This window comes from Scyliorhinus canicula, chromosome 10, assembly GCF_902713615.1.
Source record: "Scyliorhinus canicula chromosome 10, sScyCan1.1, whole genome shotgun sequence".
In the NCBI taxonomy this organism is placed as follows: Eukaryota; Metazoa; Chordata; class Chondrichthyes; order Carcharhiniformes; family Scyliorhinidae; genus Scyliorhinus; species Scyliorhinus canicula.
Genome location: NC_052155.1, coordinates 12,609,306 through 12,628,360, shown reverse-complemented (window position 1 = coordinate 12,628,360; position 19,055 = coordinate 12,609,306). Strand labels below are relative to the sequence as shown.

Below are 19,055 nucleotides of genomic sequence, written 5' to 3'. Positions count from 1 at the left end.
GTTAAGTTGGTCTCCTGAACATTGGGGGAAGGCAATTGCAAAAGTCTAAACAACAGTGTCAGCATCCAACTTAAATTTACGCTGGAACAATGGGCAATTTCTATATATGACGACGACGACATTAGCTCAACATTCAAGTATGATAATTTCCATTGGATAGTATTTCCGAGCAGCATCGTTATGAGAAACAATCTCTCTTCCCAAATAAAATATATCCATTACTTATTATAGTTGCAGGCTAATCTTTAAGTTAAATCAGCAGAATTGCAACATTAAAATAAATAAAAAGCAGAAGTTTAGTATCCAAAACACATGTGGAGGTTGAGTCCAATGGTTGAAGTGGGTTTTTCTCCTTCGTCGTCACACAGGCTCAGGGCTTCAGGTTGTATCAGTCTGCGAGTGGGCACTTCAGGGTGGTAGCAAGTCTCGCCCCCGTGAGTCAGAAGGTTGTGCGAAGGCTACTACTCCAGTGCAGTATGGAGAGAACTTACCGTAGGAGATCAAGGGAGTGAACAATGAAAGGCCGTTTCTCTTGCTGTGTTTCAAGAATATGGCAGTCTTCCTTTCTACAGTCATCCTGAAGACACTGTTATTGCATTTGAAATCCTGACCTAATGTGCTGGTGACATTTGGGCTTAGCTATTACTTAGCATGCCCTATTAAGGTATTGCACAGGGGGACATTTTAAGTTCATAAACTGTAGAAAGGTGTGTTGAGTTTATGAAGTGACTTTTATAAAAGGATTAGAATACAAGAGTAAAGACGTTTTAATACAATTATTCAATTGGCGAGGCCACATCTGGAGTAGTGTGTGCACTTTTGGTTTCTTTACGTAAGGAAAGACATACGTACCCTCGAGGGATTGCAACAAAGGTTCACTAAACTGGTTCCTGAGATGAGGGGATTGTAGGTGAGGAGAGATTGAGTAGATTAGGCCGATATTCCCTCGGGTGCACAGGAATGAGTGGTGACTTCATTGAAACATCAAAAATTATTAAGGGGCTTGAGAGAGTAAATGCTGAGAAAATGCTTCCCTGGCTGGGGAACCTAGATCAGGGGCCAAAATCTCAGAATAAGGGGCCGCCATTTAAGATGGAGATGAGGAGAAAGTTATTACCTCACAGCATTATGATTCTTCAGAGTTCCCTACACTCGAAATACTCAGTCATTAAGCATATTCAAGACAGATATTGTTTGATTTTTGGGTGCAAAGGAAATAAAGGGAGATGAAGATAGGGCAGAAAGCTGGAATGGAGGTGGAGAATCATCAATGATCTTGATGAATGGCAGAACAGGCTCAAAGGGCCAAATGGCCTATGTCTGCTCCTGTTCCTTGGCTCTTTTTTTCTTTGCAAAGAAATGGCATGTTTGTAAAAGCGTCCGATAAAGCACAGAATATTCTATACTTGCCATAACCGGTTTGAGAGACGAGCTCGGCGGCCCCTCCAATTGGTTTGGTAAAAACCCCCACAATGCCTTTGCCCACACCAGAGATGACATCTTTGGCTTTGCGTCCAGCTGAAACCTCCACCGTCTTCTGGAAATTCTGCATCGGCTGATCCACAATACCAGCAATGGCGCCTGGAAATATCAAGCAGAAGTGACAAAGGGTCCAAACCTGCCTTTTCCACAGGTAAGCGCTTTTCATGCCTTTGTCTGTCACCACACTAAATATTCGTCCTTTAGCTTTGAGGGGTAGATTTTCTGGGCCAAGTATTGTACCCCCAGTATCAATGCTTCTTTATATCGGCTCACAGAGGGCACACTTTGTCGGGCCAAATAGTTTCAAATTTCCACTCCCCTTTACATGAACAAGTGCTTCCTGACTTCACTCCTCAAAAGGTTTGGTTCAAACTTTAAGTTTGTGGTCCCTTGTTCTGGATTCACCACCAGATAAAAATGTTTCTCCACACTTACTTGATCAAATACATTTAACATTTTACACACTTCATGGAATCATTGAATCCCTACAATGCAGGAGGAGGCCATTCGACCCATAGAGTCTGCACCATCCTTCCGAAAGAGCACCCAACCTACACCCTATCCCCGTAACCCCACCTGAACTTTGGACACTAAGGGCAATTTAGCATGGCCAATCCACCTAAGCTGCACATCTTTGGACTGTGGGAGGAAACCGGAGCACCTGGAGGAAATGCACGCAGACATGGGGTGAATGTGAAAACTCCACACAGTCACCGTGGGTTGGAATGGAACCTGGGCCCCTGGTGCTGTGAGGCAGCAGTGCTAACCACCCTTCAATAAGTGATCAATAAGATCACCCCTCAATCTACGGAACTAAAGAGTTCAGACCCAATAAGGAGAGGATGCAGGTGAATACTATTGCTTCATAGCGTCAGGGTCCCAGGTTCAATTCCCGGCTTGGGTCACTCTCTGTGCGGAGTCTGCATGTTCCCCCCATGTCTGCGTGGGTTTCATCCAGGTGCTCTGGTTTCCTTCCACAAGTCCCGAAAGACATGCTTGTTAGGTGAATTGGACATTCTGAATTCTCCCTCTGTGTACCCGAACAGGCGCCAGAGTGTGGTCACTAGGGGATTTTCACAGCAACTTCATTGCACTGTTGATGTGAGCCTACTTGTGACAATAATAAAGATTATTATCTATCACTGATTTGGGAGTAGCTTTACTACTGTGATATTAGTGTTTTTTTAAGTTAGCCTTCCCAGGAATGAAATTATTCCCTTTGTTTGAGTTATACAGCCGTAATAAACATAATTATAGAGCAGAGAAAAAGGCCATGTCTATGCTGTCCTTTCGAAAGAGCAATCAATCCTAATTCCTTGCACTTTTGCCAAGGTCCACCAAGTTTTCTAATTATTGCCTCCATTTTGCTACCCACCCCCTTTTGGCCCTCTAACTCTGATTCAGGTAAAGACTACACTTGGGTTTCACTCCCTGTGCGAATCGTTACAAGAGGTTGATTGTGTTTAGAAAGATCTGTAACAGTGAGAAGTAAAGTACTCAGAGCAGAAAATACCGATAAGGGCTTGCAATGTAAACTAATATCAACTGTTGGATTCAGAATTAGCTGAGAAGCAGAAAGCGAAGTTGATGGGTGTTTTACAATCTGGTTCTGCAAAGCTCAGTACAACGTGCCTTGTCGTTTGTGGTATATATCAATGATTTGGACCCAAATTTTTTTCTGATTCAAAGTTTGCAGATGGTACAAAAATTGGTTCTTCGGTTTTTAGTGAGGAAGAAAACTGTAGACTGCGGGGAGGTTTTAAAAAAATTAGTTTGTGGGATGTAGGCATCGCTGGCCAGGCAAGCATTTGTTGCCCAGCCTTAATTGCCTTTTGCGAAGGTGATGGTGAGTTGCCTTTATTAACTGCGGCAGTCCATGTGGTGTAGGTACACCCACTGTGCTGTTAGGGAGGGAGTTCCAGCATTTTGACCCAGTGACACTGAAGGAACAGTGATATATTTCCAAGTCCGGATTAGGTGGCTTCGAGGGGAACCTCTCGCTGGTGATTTTTCCAAGTGCCTGTTGCCCTTATCCATTTGGATGGTAGAGATTCTGAGTTTGGAAGGTGCTGTCTCAGGACACTTGGTGAGTTCGTGCAGTGCATCGGTGCTTGAGGGAGCATGTCACGGATCATAGAATCCCTACAGTGGAGAAGGAGACCATTCAGCCCATTGAGTCTGCACTGACCCTCCGAAAAAGCATCCTACCTGAGCCCACTCCCCTGCCCTATCCACATAACTCCAAATTACCTTAGGGGCAACTCAGCATGGCCAATCAACCTAACCTGCATATCTTTGGAGACTGTGGGAGGAAACTGGAGCACCTGAAGGAAATCACAGGGAGAGTGTCACCCAAGATAGAATCAAATGTTGAAGGATCGGGCGCCAATCAAGTGTGCTGCTTTGTCTTGAATGGTCAATGTTCTTGTTGAAGCTGGCTGCATTCATCCAGACAAGTATTCCATCAAATTCCTGACTTGTGCTTTGTATATCATGGACAGGATTTGGGGGTCAGGAGGGGAGTTACTAGCCACAGGATTCCTAGCCTCTAACCTGCTCCTGTAGCCTCAGTATTTATCTGGCTCGTCCAGTTCAGGTGCTGGTCAATGGCAACCACCAGGATGTTGATAGGGGGGAATTCATCGATGGTAAAGCCATTGAATGTCAAGGGGAGATGGTTAGACTCTCTCTTGTTGGAGATTGTCATTGCCTGGTAATTGGTGTGGCACAAATGTTACAGTGGAGCATTTATAATTGGGAATGCGCAAGTGGTCAGAATTAAAGGAGTGCAGCAATCTCACAGGATTGTGGAACTGGCGGGGCTTACAAAGGTAGTGAGGGGCAAGACCACAGAGGGATTGAAAACTGTAAAATTAAGGTGTTGACAGATCAGGCATCAATGTAGCAAAGGGGTGATGTGCGATCACATCTTCAACTGCAAGTTAGTTTTACAGCAGTGGAGTTTTCAATGGTTTGCTGCTTAGAAGTCTGCCTGTGATTTGTAATTGTTAGTGTCCCTGGTTTATCAGAACGACTGTTGGAGGTCAGTTATCTCAGTGTCATCACTGCAGGAGTTCATCAGGGTAGTGTCCTGGCCCAACCATCAGGTGTTTGATCAATGATCTTCCTTCCAACATAAGGTCAGAAGTGGGGATGTTTGCAGATGACTGCACAATGCCCAGCACCATTCGCGACTCCACAGATAATGAAACAGACCATGTGAAAATGCAGCAAGACGTGGACAATATCCAGGCTTGGGCTGACAAACAGCAAGTAACATTCACGACACACAAGTGCCTGGCAATGACCATGTCCAATAAGAGAGAATCAAACCATCACCCTTTGACATTCAATAGCATCACCATCACTGAATCCCCCACTATCAACATCCTGGGGGGTTAGCATTGACCAGAAACTTAACTGGACTAGCCAGATAAATGCTTTGGCTACCAGAACAGCTCACAGGCTAGGAGTTCTGCAGCATGAAACTCACCTCCTGACTCCCCAAAGCCTGGCCACCATCTACAAGGCACAAGTCAGGAGTGTAATGGAATACTCTCCATTTGCCCGGAGGAGTGCAGCTCCAACACCACCCCAGATGCTCAACACCATCCAGGACGCTGGATTGCTGTCCCTTCCACAAACATTCATACCCTCCACCACCGACGAACAGTGGCAGCCGTGTGTACTATCTATAAGATGCACTGCAGGAACCTCACCAAGGGTTCTTTAGCCTCACCATTCAAACTTACAACCACTACCATCTGGAAGATCAAGGCCAGCAGATATGATGAAACATTACCATTTGGAGGTTCCCCTCCAAGTCACTCAACCTTCTGCCTTGGAAGTATATCACTGCAGTTCCTTCACTACCACTAGAACCCCTCCCTCCCCAACACCACTGTGGGTGAACCACATGGACTGCAGCGGTTCAAGAAGGCACCTCACCTCCACTTTCTCAAAGGTAATTAGGGATGGGCAACAAATGTTAATCACACTCAGGGACACAGTGAAGATTGGCCAAGATGTTGTTGGGACTGGAGAATTTTAGCTAAGAGGAAAGAGTAGTTAGGGTGAGGTTGAAACACAGGAGGCCGGGGAGAAATCTAGTGCATAAAATTATGATGGGGGTTAGACAGAGTGGATCGGAAACATCTACTTCTATTTGCAGAGCAGTCAATAACCAGTGGACACAGATATAAAGCAATTGGCAGAACACTCAAGAAGTGCATTGAGGAGAAAATCTTTCACTCAGCATGGGAAATATCTGGAATTCACTGCCTGAATCCATAGAATCCCTACAGTGCTGAAGGAGGCCATTCAGCCCATTGAGTCGACAACGACCCATTGAAAGAGCACCCTACCTAGGCCACTCCACCGCCCTATCCCAATAACCCCACCTAATCTGCATATCTTTGGACACGAGGGGCAATTGTAACATGGCCGATCCACCTAACCTGCCCATCTTTGGTGGCAGAGGCAGCAACCCACATCACAAAACTGCATACGCTGCAACCTGTGGGCTATGGACTGTGAGCTGAAGAGTGGGATTCAGCTGTCTCGCTCTTGGCTGGCACAGACATAATGGACTGAATGGCCTCTTCCTGCTCCTGTTCCGTACATTCCCTATGCTTTCCTGAGATAAAAATTGAAGTTTATTCTGCCATCACATTCCGATAATAGAGAATCAATGCAAGCAAACTACCACCCTTTTCATGACAATCTATTGATGGATCTGACTTGTTCGTAACAGCACACTCCACTGGATTTAAGGTTTCCCATTGCCACAGAATCTTATTTGGTTCATATTCTGTTCAGTTGTGTAACTCTGCAGTCCACATTCTCATTTGCATTTTGGCCCATATCAGTTGTTCAACTATTCAGAATACTTTAATATATCACTTTTTAATACCTACAGTCTAGACAGCCGAAATATCATAGTGAGTGGTCTGACTGCCTGAACTGGCCATTATCAAAATAAATGAGTACAATACCATTCTCTCTATGCAATGACTACGTCTGAAGACCACGGAGGAAATCAGCTTTGCATTTTACCAAAATAACGAGGGTGGGAAAGCGCCATCGCATTAATGTTCCTTCTTACAGCGCAATTCACATAAACACTTACAAAGGGTTTAAGAAAGCTTTCAGTAAATTATTCTCGCTCCACGCAACCACACCACCCATCTCCTCACTGATCACCCCCCCCCCCCCCAAAAAAGCAAAAAGTCAATTATCAAAGGGAGTTGAAGGAGGACTTTTACAAAATGGATTTTAACACCAAAGAGCTTTCCATTAAAAATGAACACAATCGGTACTGTTTGCAGATAGCTTTCCCTGTGCAATGCACCAATTGCCACACGGTGCTACCCACCACACACACGTAAAGCTGCTTTGTAAGCAAAGCAAGAGCATAGAAACGCAATATCTTATTGAGATTAATAGATTCATTTCCCTGAAGTGAGCAGAATTGTTTCAGGACAGGCAAGGCCTGGGTTCCTTCATTATGAACTGATTTTCTTCAAGGTTTAAACAGAACTTAAAGCCGTGTAAACATAGCTGAAGTGCTTCAACATAAATGGTCGACACATCGTAGACACATTTACAGTCATCAATAATGGAAATCACATTAAAGAGCCATCACTGAAAAACGGTCTGTTTTATAACGCATGGCCTCCGGTGATGGGGTTATTAGCCTTCTAGCACTGAACAGATTCAATAACGCAGCATTCATAAGGTTTGGTCCTCAGAATTTACTCTGATGAGCTCTCGAGGTTTACAGTTAAATTTTAGATTTATTATCAGATTCGTCAATATTGCCGTACCCAGCAGACTGATTCCCAGTCGGGACAACCCCTGCCGCAGACCTTCCCCCAGGTTGTCTGGAAGTTGTCTTCGCCATTCTTCCTGTCGGTTATAGTGCTCTTCATCCAGGGATAGCCTATCCATGTTCCTAGCTAAACTGGTAGCCAGATTGGTGATTGATGTCAGTGTACCTGTAGAGAAATGCACAAAACAGTGAGTCAATGTGATGCTGTATTCTTGTTTTTTTACAACGCATATAATTAGGACACAAAAGATCGCATTGCACTATTTTGAAGAGCGGGGGAGTTATCCTCTGTGTCCTGATCATTGCTTACCTCCTAATCAACATCATAAAAACAAAATAAATGATCTGATCACTATCACATGGTTATTTCATGAGCTTGCTGCATGCAAATTGGCTGTGCGTTTCCTTTAACAGTGGCTACACTTCCAAAGCACCTCATTGACTGTAAAGCAATTTGGGATTTCCTGAGTTCGAGCAAGGTGCTATATAAATGCAAACCCTTTGTTTTAAACAACACCACTTTTACTGTCAGGTATGAAATTAATCCTGCTCCTTCCTTCATTGACTGCGCCTCAGAAGTACTTTGTTAGCTGTAAAGCATTTTTTGATGTCCTGGGGTTATAAAAGGTGGCAAATAAATGCAAGTGGCGGCCCAGTGGGTATCACTGCTGTCTCACAGCGCCAGGGACTCAGGTTCAATTCTGGCCTTGGGTCACTGTCTGTGTGGCTTTTGTACATTCCCCCCGTGCCTGTGCGGGTTAACTCCGGCTGCTCCGGTTTCCTCCCACAGTCCAAAGATGTACAGGTTAGGTGGATTGGCCATGATAAATTGCCCCTTAGTGTCCAGGGATGTGCATGTTAGGGGGGGGGGGGGGGGGGGGGGGGGTAGAGAGGGGTGGTCAGGTTGGGTGAGTGGAGCGGGTAGAGTGCTTGTTCGAAGAGTCGGTGCAGACCTGATGGTCCAAATGGCCTCTTCTGCAGTGTAAGGATTCTATGATTCTATGAAGTCTTTCTCTTTGCTTTTGAATTCATGGCCAGGGTGCTCTGCTTGGGAGGGTTGGATGAATGGCATGACACTGGGAAGTTCTGAAGAATAAAGGGACATTGGCGTGTTTGTCCACAGATCTCGGACGATGGAATGGCAGGTTAATAGGGTGGTGAAAAGGCATATGGGACACTTTCCTTTATCAATCAAGGCATAGTTTACAAAAGCAGGGAGATCACGTTGGAGTTGTATCGAACTTTGGTGAGGCCAAAGCTGGAGTATTGTGTGCAATTCTGATTGCCACATTGGGGGAAGGGGGAAGGGATGGGAGGGGGCGGGGAGAGGAAGGAGATTCACCAGGATGTTGCGTAAGATGGAACATTTAAGTTATGAAGAGAGGTTGGATAGGCTTAGATTGTTTTTGTTGGAGCAGAGAAGACTGAGGGATGATCTGATCGAGGTGTACAACATTATGAGGGGCATGGGCAGGGTGGATAGGGAGGAGTTGTTCCCCTAAGATTAAGGGTCAGTCACGAGGGGACACAAGTTCAAAGTGAGGGGTAGGAAGCTCATTGGGGATGTGAGGAAAAATATTTTTACAGGGTGGTGGCGGTCCGGAATGTATTGCCTGGGAGGGTGGTAGAGGCGGGTTGCCTCACATCCTTTAAAAAGCACCTGGATGGGCACTTGGCACATCATAACATTCAAGACTATGGACCAAGAGCTGGTAAATGGGATTAAGTAGGTAGGTCAGGTGTTTTTCATGTGTTGCTGTGGACTCGATGGGCTGAAGGGCCTCTTCCACACTGTGTGATTCTGTGAAGTGCTCTCGCCAGCGGACAATTGGGACTGGTCCACGCTGGCTCTGGGAGCAGGGCCCAGGTGCGATTCCCTCTCCTTAATCATGCTAATTCATGCACAGTGGAGAGCTTGCTAGAATCCGTCAGGATCATGGTATCAGGTTGCCATTTTGAGCAGGCCACCCCTGAGGTCCGGCGGCAGGACCCCTCCCACCCACAACGTTAATCCCATCCCCCCACACCCACTGACAAAGAGAGGCATCCTTCACCCCACCGCCGGAATTACGGGTCAACTCCCCACAGCATGCACGCAGAAGGGTGACCCGTCCCCCCCACCCACCAACAGAAGCCCCCATGCTGAAGAGCAGTCCAGTGAAAAATCACTGCATTTTAACTTACCCTTTCCTAACATCTGCTGCCTCAGTCAAAAGCCTTTATCGCAGCAACTGTTAACAGTGTCAGAGGCTTCCTCCAAAGCCAAGTACAGGGGCTTTGAAGGGGCTACAAATCCCCTGACAGCCTTTGAAATGCAAATCTTCCATTAAATTTCACACAGCAATACTGTTATAACCTGCCTGCTTACCACTGGCTGGGGACTAATGGCAATCCCACAATCCTTAGGGAGTATGAGTTTCCCCAATGAGGGGGGCGGAGAAATCATTAGCAGAGTCCCTGCATCAATAGAGCTGGCCAGTTTGGAACCAGCTAGAGAGGAGTGAGCAGCAAGGAAGTACTGCTGCTGCTGTATATTTTTGTAATTATAAATAAATGTTATTTCCTTCTATTCTACAAACTTGTGCTGGATTCTTTGTGGCCCTCACAAAAAATACATTGCACTCGCCAGTGTTGACAGTGTTATTGGCCCAGACACAGGTGGATTGTTCATTTATATTTCTCTTCAAGCTTGAATGCATCTCTATTACTCTGCTTTGAAGCTGAGCACACTGTTTATAAACACTCTTGCTATGATTGACAGCTCGTCACCACATCAAAGCAGCAAAGTGGTTTCTGTTGTGAAAAAGAGGAAGTGAAACCACTTTGCTTTTGTGGTTAGCATCAAGACAGCTCTCTAAAAAAAGCTTGCACAGGCACGTTGGGCTGAATGGCTTCCTTCTGTGCTGTGTCGTACAATCATATTTTCTGGTCTCACCAGTTGTTCAGCACTGCTGTGATCTCACTGATATCTCCTCTTTGCAATCAGCTCTCCTCCAGAGAATAGCAACCCGACCAACAATTGAACCATATGCAACCCTGAAAATTCCAATCTTCTGTGATCAGCTGTTTGCGTCCACATTCTGTGACACTGAATAACCTGAATATTACACTGAGAGGCAAACAGGGGCTAGCAATAGAATGCTTTATTAACTTGAAACAACATTTTTCAAAAGAAATTAAAAGTTGTTCAGATTTCACTTCTGCTTCAATTGGCATCTCTTTTCGACTATTAATTCCTCCCCCACAATTACCTCTATTTTTCCTATTTTCATATAAATTCTCTTCATTTGTTCTGAAAATTTCTTACAAATTTCCAATGCACAATACCTTACCGTTGAGAATTAAAATCCACTTATTGCTGCTCAGCTTAGCTGATGGGGTGATGTAATTAAGGTGTTTAAGGTAGGGTAGGATTTAGGGTCGGTCAAGTGAAATTATTTCCTCTGGTGGAGAGTCCAGAACAAGGGGGCATAACCTCAAAATTAGAGTTAGGCCATTTAAGTGCGATGCCAAGACACATTTTTTTATCTAGAGGGTAGCAGAAATCTGGAACTCTCTTCATAAACTGAAAATTGCGAAACTGAGACTGATGAACTTTTGTTAGGCGAGGGTCTATATTAACAAAGGTGGGTGGGTGGAGTTAAGATATCATCATCCAATTGATTGGTGGGACAAATGTGCAGAGCGCCTTCTTCTGATCCTACAAATTATTCCGGCTTCTTCTTGGGACGTGATAACATGACTAGCCGTCATTGGTGAAAAGAAGTATTATTAGGAGAACAACTTTCTGATCGTTTATGGGCTAGGAAACTAGGGAGGCACGGTGGCAGAGTGGTGAGCACTGCTGTCTCACAGCGCCATGGACCCGGGTTCGATTCCAACTTCGGGTGACTGTGTGGAGTCTGCACGTTCTCCCCGTGACTGAGTGGATTTCCTCCGGGTGCTCCGGTTTCCTCCCACAGTCCAAAGATTAGGTGGATTGGCCTTGCTAAATTGCCCCTTAGTGTCCAAACGTTAGGTGGGGTTACAGAGATAGGGCAGGGGATTGAGCCTAGGTAGGGTGCTCTTTCAGAAAGTCGGAGCAGACTCGGTGGCTGAATGGCCTCCTTCTGCACTATAAGGATTCGATGATATAACAATTTAGCTCCCTTAAAGGTTCTGCCTATTACGCAAGGTCGACACAGCAAAATCAGCTTGAGAAGTTCCAACGTTAAAGCCACAGGAAACAGGTATGTTCATGTGATTGTAATTACACAAATGTCAAGATTTCTTTCACAAGTCACTTGAGGGAAAGGATAATCTTCATTACATTAATATATATATAAATAACAATAAATATAATCTTTCCACCTGTTTGAGCAGGACAAGATGTTTCTTTTCCATGTCACTGTATATTATTAGAATTAATTTAAAAGTTTTTTTTTCCATTTTTACAGAGGTTAGAATTTTGACTTCAGATCCTCTTTATAGAAGCATGGGGCGGAATTCTCTGATAATGGGGCTATGTCCCCACGCCCGTGAGAAAATGTGCGCAAATCACTCTGGACATTTTTCTGGAAAGTCCAGAGTGATTCTCCGTTTTGAAGTGGGGTAGCAGGGCGCCGGAGTGCTCCACGCAGCGCTGGCTGCCGATATGGGGCCTTGCACTTCCGGGCGCAGATCTGCATATACGTGTGGCGGCGGCCCCGCACAACATGGTGGAACCACACAGCGGGCCGGCCCCGATAACATAGCCCCTGGCTGTCGTGGAGGCCCCCCTCCCAATGACGGATCCCCCCCGCTCCCCACCAGGGTGGCTGCAGAAGTGCTCACCGGGTGGAACCATGAGTGAACCACGCCGGTGGGAACCCGGCCAGTTGTCGGCGGAGAATAGCCGCGGGGGCCCCTTTCAATGGCCCCCTGACCGGCGCCGCGTCGACCACGTGCGCGTGATTGCCGGCGATTCTCCGGTCCCGCTGGTGGGAAGCGTGTTCAATTCCTCCCATGGGTTCAAATCCCACCACAACAGATGGCGGAATCTAAATTCAATTAGTAAAATCTGGAATTGAAAACTAGTCTCGTAAAACTATAATTGGTTTTGAATAAATACCCATCTGGTTCACGAATGTCCTTCAGGGAAGGAAATCTGCCGTCCTTACCTGGTCTGACCTACATGTGACTCCAGGCACAGAACAATGTGGTTGACTCTTAACTGCCCGCTGAAAATGACCTACCAAGCCATTCAGTTCAAGGGCAATTAGGGATGGGCAACAAATGTTGGCACTGCCAGTGACACCCACATCCATGAAAAAATAAATAAAAACACACGGGAGTGCAGCGGTTCACCACCACATTCTGAAGGGCAATTAGCGATGGACAATGAATCCCAGACTTGCCCTTGGTGCTCGTATCACATGAATCAATGAAAAAATATCAGACTATCAGGAAAGACATATTAAGCATTGCTAATTAAACTATTTTAAAAGGTGCACATTTCCTGAAATACGACAAGGCCATTTTAGAACCCAGTACAGTTTGGTGTTCCTTATTTACCCACAGTGTCCAACAGAGGTTTCTGATATCTGAGGAATTATTATATGACACCAAAGTAATATTGTGTGTAATATACTGTTCAAGAATATGGACTTTAAATATAGCGAGAAAAATAACATTTACCTTTGGAAATGTGTTTTACAAATGAAGTTGTTCCCCTGGAGACTCCACTGACAAAGGCGCCTGGACCACGGGTCAATCCCTCGTATGGGAGTCTGAAGAAGTCTGCTATCCCATTCCCAATGCTTCGCACCAAGTTAGCGGGACTTCCAAGAATTTCCAGGGAGCCAACAACCCAACCTGCATGGAGCATAAACCAAAGATGTCAATGGTTACATAAATGAGAAACAAAGACTTGCATTTTAAATGGCCTTTCATGACATTAGGATGTCTCAGCCCTTCAAACCCAGTGAAGTATGTTTGATGCATAGTCACTGTTGTAGTGAAGAGAAAATGGCAGCTAAATTGTACGCAAGCTCCCACAAACTGACAATGACCAGATAATCTGCTTTAGTGATATTGATTGAAGGATAAGCTTTGGCCACGACAGTAGGGAAATCGGCTCGACGCTTCTTCAGAATGTGGTCATAAGACCTGGGGAGAAGAAGGGCCTTGGTTTAATCTTTCATCAAAAAGATGGCACCTCCGACAGTGCATCATTTCCTCAGTACTGTACTGGAGCCTTAATTTCCGTGCTCAAGTCTCGAGGGTGAGATTTGAACCCACGACATTTTGACTAAGAGGTGAGACTGCTACCCATTGAGCCATGGCTGTCATTAAATCTGCTAAACTTTAAAAAGGGCCATTGGCGTTTTTGACATCTTTATGTGACCCCCTTGGAGAATGGTCTAAAGCAGTGAATGGAGTAGCAGGCACATTACCCAGCTACAAAGTTAGAGCTCCTTTTCTGGCCGTAACTACCATGATGATCAGTCAATAAGACTATTGGCACTGTGGTGGGAGGGTTTTATGGGCTCCCACAAACTATATGAGGAAGTGAGAGCCACCCATTCTCAGCAGACAAGAGTATCACCACTAGGTATCAGCCCAGAACATGGAGCTGGTGTCCGGTCTCCACTCGATGGGGCAGTGTGGGTGGTTCCATCATGAAGTGGGAACGCTGACAAGTCAAAAGTTAATTCCTATAAGAATGGCCATCAACCTGTACCTTGTCATGTGTCAGCATAGAACATAAGAAATAAGAGCTGAAATAGGACTCACAGCTTCTAAAACCTTTCCTGCCATTCGATAAGATAATGGCGGATCTTCTACATAACGCTTGACAGAACGAGAGGTCATTAATTTAGGATAAGGGGGCAGAAGATTTAAAACAGAGATGAGGAGAAATTACTTCTCTAAAAGGGTCGTGAATCTGTAGAATTCACTGCCCAGAGTGCGGTGGATGCTGGGGCATTGAGTAAATTTGAGGAGATAGATAGATTTTTAATTAGTAATGAGTTGAAGGGTTAGGGAGAACGGGCAGGAAATAGAGTTGAGACCGAGAGGATATTTGCCATGATCATACTGATCAGGGTCTGATTCCCCACTGGGTCACTGTCTGTGCGGAGTCTGCACGTTCTCCCCGTATCTGCGTGGGTTTCCTCCGGGTGCTCCAGTTTCCTCCCACAGTCCAAAGACGTGCAGGTTAGGTGGATTGGCCATGATAAATTCCCTTAGTGACCAAAAAGGTTAGGAGGGGTTATTGGGTTACGTGGATAGGGTGGAAGTGAGGGCTTAAGTGGGTTGGTGCAGACTTGATGGGCCGACTGGCCTCCTTCTGCACTGTATGTTCTATGTTCTATGAATGGTGGAGCAGTCTCAAGGGGCTGAATGGCCTACTCCTACACCTAGTTCTTATGATCAGGTACTGCACAAAAGGCTACTTAATAAGTTAAGAGCCCATGATGTTGGGGGTAGTATATTAGCATGGATACAGGATTGGCTAACTGATAAGACGACAGAGAGTTGGGATGAGAGTAGTGAGTGCCACAGGGATCAGTGCTGGTGTCGCAATTATTTACAATATGTATTAGTGACTTGAACGAGGGAAGTGAATGTACTATTGCCAAGTTTGCGGATGACACAAAAATAGGTTGAAGGCAATTGGTGAGGATGACACAAGGAGTCTATAGAGAGATATAGACAGGTTAAGTGGGTAATCAAAAATTTGGCAGGTGGGAAATGTGAAGTTATGCACTTTGGTAGGAAGAATGAAGGAGCTGAATATTATTTCAATGGAAAAAGACTGCAGAAAGCTGCAGCACAGAGTTATTTGGGGACCCACGTGCATAAATCACAAAAAGCTAGCATGCAAGTTCAGCAAGTAATTGGAAAGGGAAATGGAATCTTGGTCTCTATTTCAAAGGAAATGGAGAATAAAAGTAGGGAAGACTTGCTAAAACTATACAAGGCACCAGTTAGACCACATCTGGAATACTGTGAACAGTTTTGGTCCCCTCATCTAATAAGAGATGTATTGGCATTGGAGGCAGTCCACAGAAGGTTCACTAAGTTGATCCTGAGTATGGAGGGATTTGTATATGAGGGGAGGTTGAATAGGTTAGGCCTGTACTCATTGGAGTTTAGAAGATTGAGAGGCAATCTTATTGAAACATATATGATTCTCAGAGGACTTGACAGGGTTGTTTTCCCTTGTGGGAGAGTCTAGGAGCAGAGGGCATAATCTCAGAGTATGGGGTTGCCCATTTAAGACAGAGATGAGGAAGAATTTCTTCTCTCGGAGGGTAGTGAATCTGTGGAAATCTTTACCGCAGAGAGCTGAGATAAACAGATTTTTAATCAATGAGGGAATCGAGGGTTGTGGGGATAAGGTGGGAAAGTGTAGATGAGGATTCTCATATCAGCTCAGCCACAATCTCATTGAAGGGAGCAGCAGACTCAGTGGGCCAAATGGCCTACTTCTGCACCTAAGTCTTATAATTCTTCTTCACCAATACCCCCTACTCCCATATCCCGCGATTCTATTTGAATGATGAGCTTTAGCCCTCTCCCTCAATACGGACTCCCTGGTTCTGAATTATGCCATTTGAGATAGTAACATGGATTGTCATGTTTTTGCAAGAGTCCTGATTAGAAACTAAATATAACCATGGAGTTAGTGATCTGGGAATTCCAATAGCTCCACCCAACCAGCAGCATTTGAATTGGGTCTAGTCCTGTCCTTGTGTTCAAGATGCTGAGGCCAATTGTACATTGTACAACCTCAAAGTCTGGTCCCCAAGGATGAGATGAGCTGATTCATCACAGGCCAGCATTTTCATCTTTGTCTGGCACTTGTCCTTTAAGGAAGAGATCTGTATCCATGGGAAAAAGACAATTTTGAATGGCCTCTGAGGAGCTGGAAAATACAGAGTTGAACTTGCACTGTGAAACAGGCAAAATCAGGTTTAGAACTGTCTTCCATATGATGCTTGTTCAATTATTAAAATTTGACGTTGATAGATTTTGGTAAACCAAAAGTATTAGGGGATTGGAGAAAAGGTTAGGTCACAGGTATAAGAGGTTAGGTCACAGGTGTGATTTTGTTGAATGATGGAATAGGTTTGAGGGGCTGAATGGTCCAATCCTGTTCTCAAGAGGTGTACAGTGGGGGCCCATTGTGGTTTTGCCGAGCCCAAGCTGGATGTTCCACTCCTGGCCAGTGAATGGCGATATCAAAACTTTAAATGGCTGTACTGACCTGCTCGAAATAATGCTCCTGCAGCGTAGTGCATGGCAAGTGCATGGATGAGCTGCCTGGGAGTGGTGTAGATGGGCCCTCGTTCAAAGAGAGAGAAGGAAAGAGGAGCATGGTCTGATGCAATGTATAACTTTATTGAAGCGTGGACACTGACTAGTAAGCTGATGGCACGGATGGTCAACCGTTGCAGTTTGATTGGGTTAACGAGCGCTTGAGTTGCGTTGAGCACTTGCTCAGGCACAGGGGGGTCAGTTGATGAGCACAAAGACGTTCTCATTTGTTTCTGGTATAGTCTAGTGTCTGGGATGTATGTGCTAAACAGAGTCTTGATGTAATACACAAATGTATCTTCCACGTAAAGCCTGGCAGGTTTCAATTCAAAGTCCAACTCATTCACGGTGAAGGCAAAATTCAGCTCTCCAAGGAGCACACAGGCTGTGAGAAAACATTTGCGCTTGTAGTCGTCAATGTCTCTGGCCGAAAGTGTGGAACTGGAGCCACTTCTCCACTGCGGTCTTTCGGGTTTCAACTCTTGGCAAAACAGGGCAGGGAAGTGAAAGCTTGCTTTGTGGTAAAGCTGGTTGTCAATCTGTAAGTCCCCAACGCACATCTCCAGCATATAAAGTTCCGCAAATCCATCAGCGGGCTCAGCTCGGAATTCCCGCAGCAGGGGCCTGGACTGGTTCACCATTGGTGCGAGGTTCAACAGAACATTATCCAGTGTCAGCCGCAGCAATTCTGAAGACTTGCAGTGATTGGTCACATCATCGTTTATCGTCAGGCTTGCCTGAGTAATCAGCACTCTCATTGCAATGGCCTGTTTCAGTGTCCTGTGCAAAAAACAAATGAGGGAAAACCACACAACGTTAAAATATGTCTGCGCTGCAGAAATGCAGCAGGCAAGAAGCATTTTTTAGAGTCTCAAAAGACTAAGGATACGCAATTCATCTGTCACTGTATGATTCGCAAAACATTTAAGAGAATTCTCCTGAGAACAAATGGAAAATGTTAAGTACCGTTTTCTCAAACACTGTGCACAAAGCTCTTTGAACTGTTTCTCATGGGCCTGCTAATAAGGATCAGACCAGTTATTCATAAAGATTGTCATCTTTCTGGATTTTAACCATTTTTAGCCTGGCAGCCACAAACTATTTTTTAAAAAATCTTGAATGCCAAAAGCCCCCAAGCTACTCTCTCGCAAAACCAGATGATTGTTGGGTGGCTGAATAGCTCAGATGTCCCAGGGTCAGGAGTTGAATTGTCACCGGCTGAACAATCAGGTGAAGTATCCTAGCATTGGTGGAGGAAATTACAGTTTTGGTATCTTTGTCACCTCTGGACTTGACCAATCAAATACTCTCCCAACTTGCATTCCCCCGAAAATATTTTCTAAATCGTGAGAGGTTAGCAACTACAGAGGAGGAAAGGAATTTGGGTGTCCAGGCAGAGACATTGCTAAAAATTAATTCACAAGTGCAATGCATCATCAGAAGGGCACGTGGATTGTTAGTCTCTATTTCAAAGGGGTGAATACAAAGATGAGGAAGTTACGCTTCACTAGCTCAGGCCCCATCTGGAGTAGTGCACTCAGATTTAGGCACCATTTGGCACGGTAGCACCTTAGTTAGCACTGTTGCTTCACAGCAGAAGGATCCCAGGTTCGATTCCCGGCTTGGGTCACTGTCTGTGCAGAGTCTGCACGTTCTCCCCTTCTCTGCGTGGGTTTCCTCCGGGTGCTCCGGTTTCCTCCCACAAGTCCTGAAAGACGTGCTGTTAGGTGAATTGGACATTCTGAATTCTCCCTCAGTATACCCAAACAGGCGCCGGAATGTGGTGACGAGGGGCTTTTCACAGTAACTTCATTGCAGTGTTAATGTAAGCCTACTTGTGACAATAAAGATTATTATTATTACTCTTAGACCCTGGAGTGGGTGGAGCAGAGACTGAGCAGAATATTAACCAAGTCATAAATGATTAAATTATTTATTTATTTATTTGTAAATTTTAGAGTACCTAATTCATTTTTTTCCAATTAAGGGGCAATTCAGCATGGTCAATCCACCTAGCCTGCGCATTTTTGGGTTATGGGGCCGAAACCCACGCAAACACGAGGAGAATGTGCAAACTCCACACGGACAGTGACCCAGAGCCGGGATCGAACCTGGGACTTTGGCGCCATGATGCAGCAGTGCTACCCACTGCGCCACCATGCTACCCTATGAATGATTAGATTATGAGGAAAGATTGGATAAACTGCACTTGTGCCTGCCCCGAGTTCAGAAAATTGACCGAACTGAGATATTTAAACTGATTAAAAAAAATTAATATGGGGGAGGGGGGAAATAACCGTTTCTTCTGGTGTAGAATCCACAATGAGGGAGTACTATTATAAAATGAAAGCTCAACCATTTAGGAGTAAAATTAGGAAACATGCTTTCCATACTAAGGGTAATTGGAATCTAGAATTCCATCCATCAAAAAGCTGTGGATGCTGAGAGACAATTGAAATAT

At 45.0% G+C, this 19,055-nt stretch overlaps 1 protein-coding gene across 3 annotated transcripts in view; it reads right to left on the bottom strand.

Annotated features, from left to right (window-relative positions):
* Positions 1 to 19,055, bottom strand: part of LOC119972233 (vacuolar protein sorting-associated protein 13B-like) — a 1,046,946-nt gene that overhangs the window by 9,292 nt on the left and 1,018,599 nt on the right. For all 3 annotated transcript variants that reach the window (XM_038808618.1, XM_038808616.1, XM_038808617.1), the window contains exons 56-59: positions 16,545 to 17,374; positions 12,968 to 13,144; positions 7,308 to 7,478; positions 1,411 to 1,581 (exon numbers count right to left, since the gene is read on the bottom strand). In XM_038808618.1, the coding sequence (XP_038664546.1) occupies positions 1,411 to 1,581; positions 7,308 to 7,478; positions 12,968 to 13,144; positions 16,545 to 17,374 (1,349 nt within the window). The remainder of the gene's footprint in view (positions 1 to 1,410; positions 1,582 to 7,307; positions 7,479 to 12,967; positions 13,145 to 16,544; positions 17,375 to 19,055) is intronic.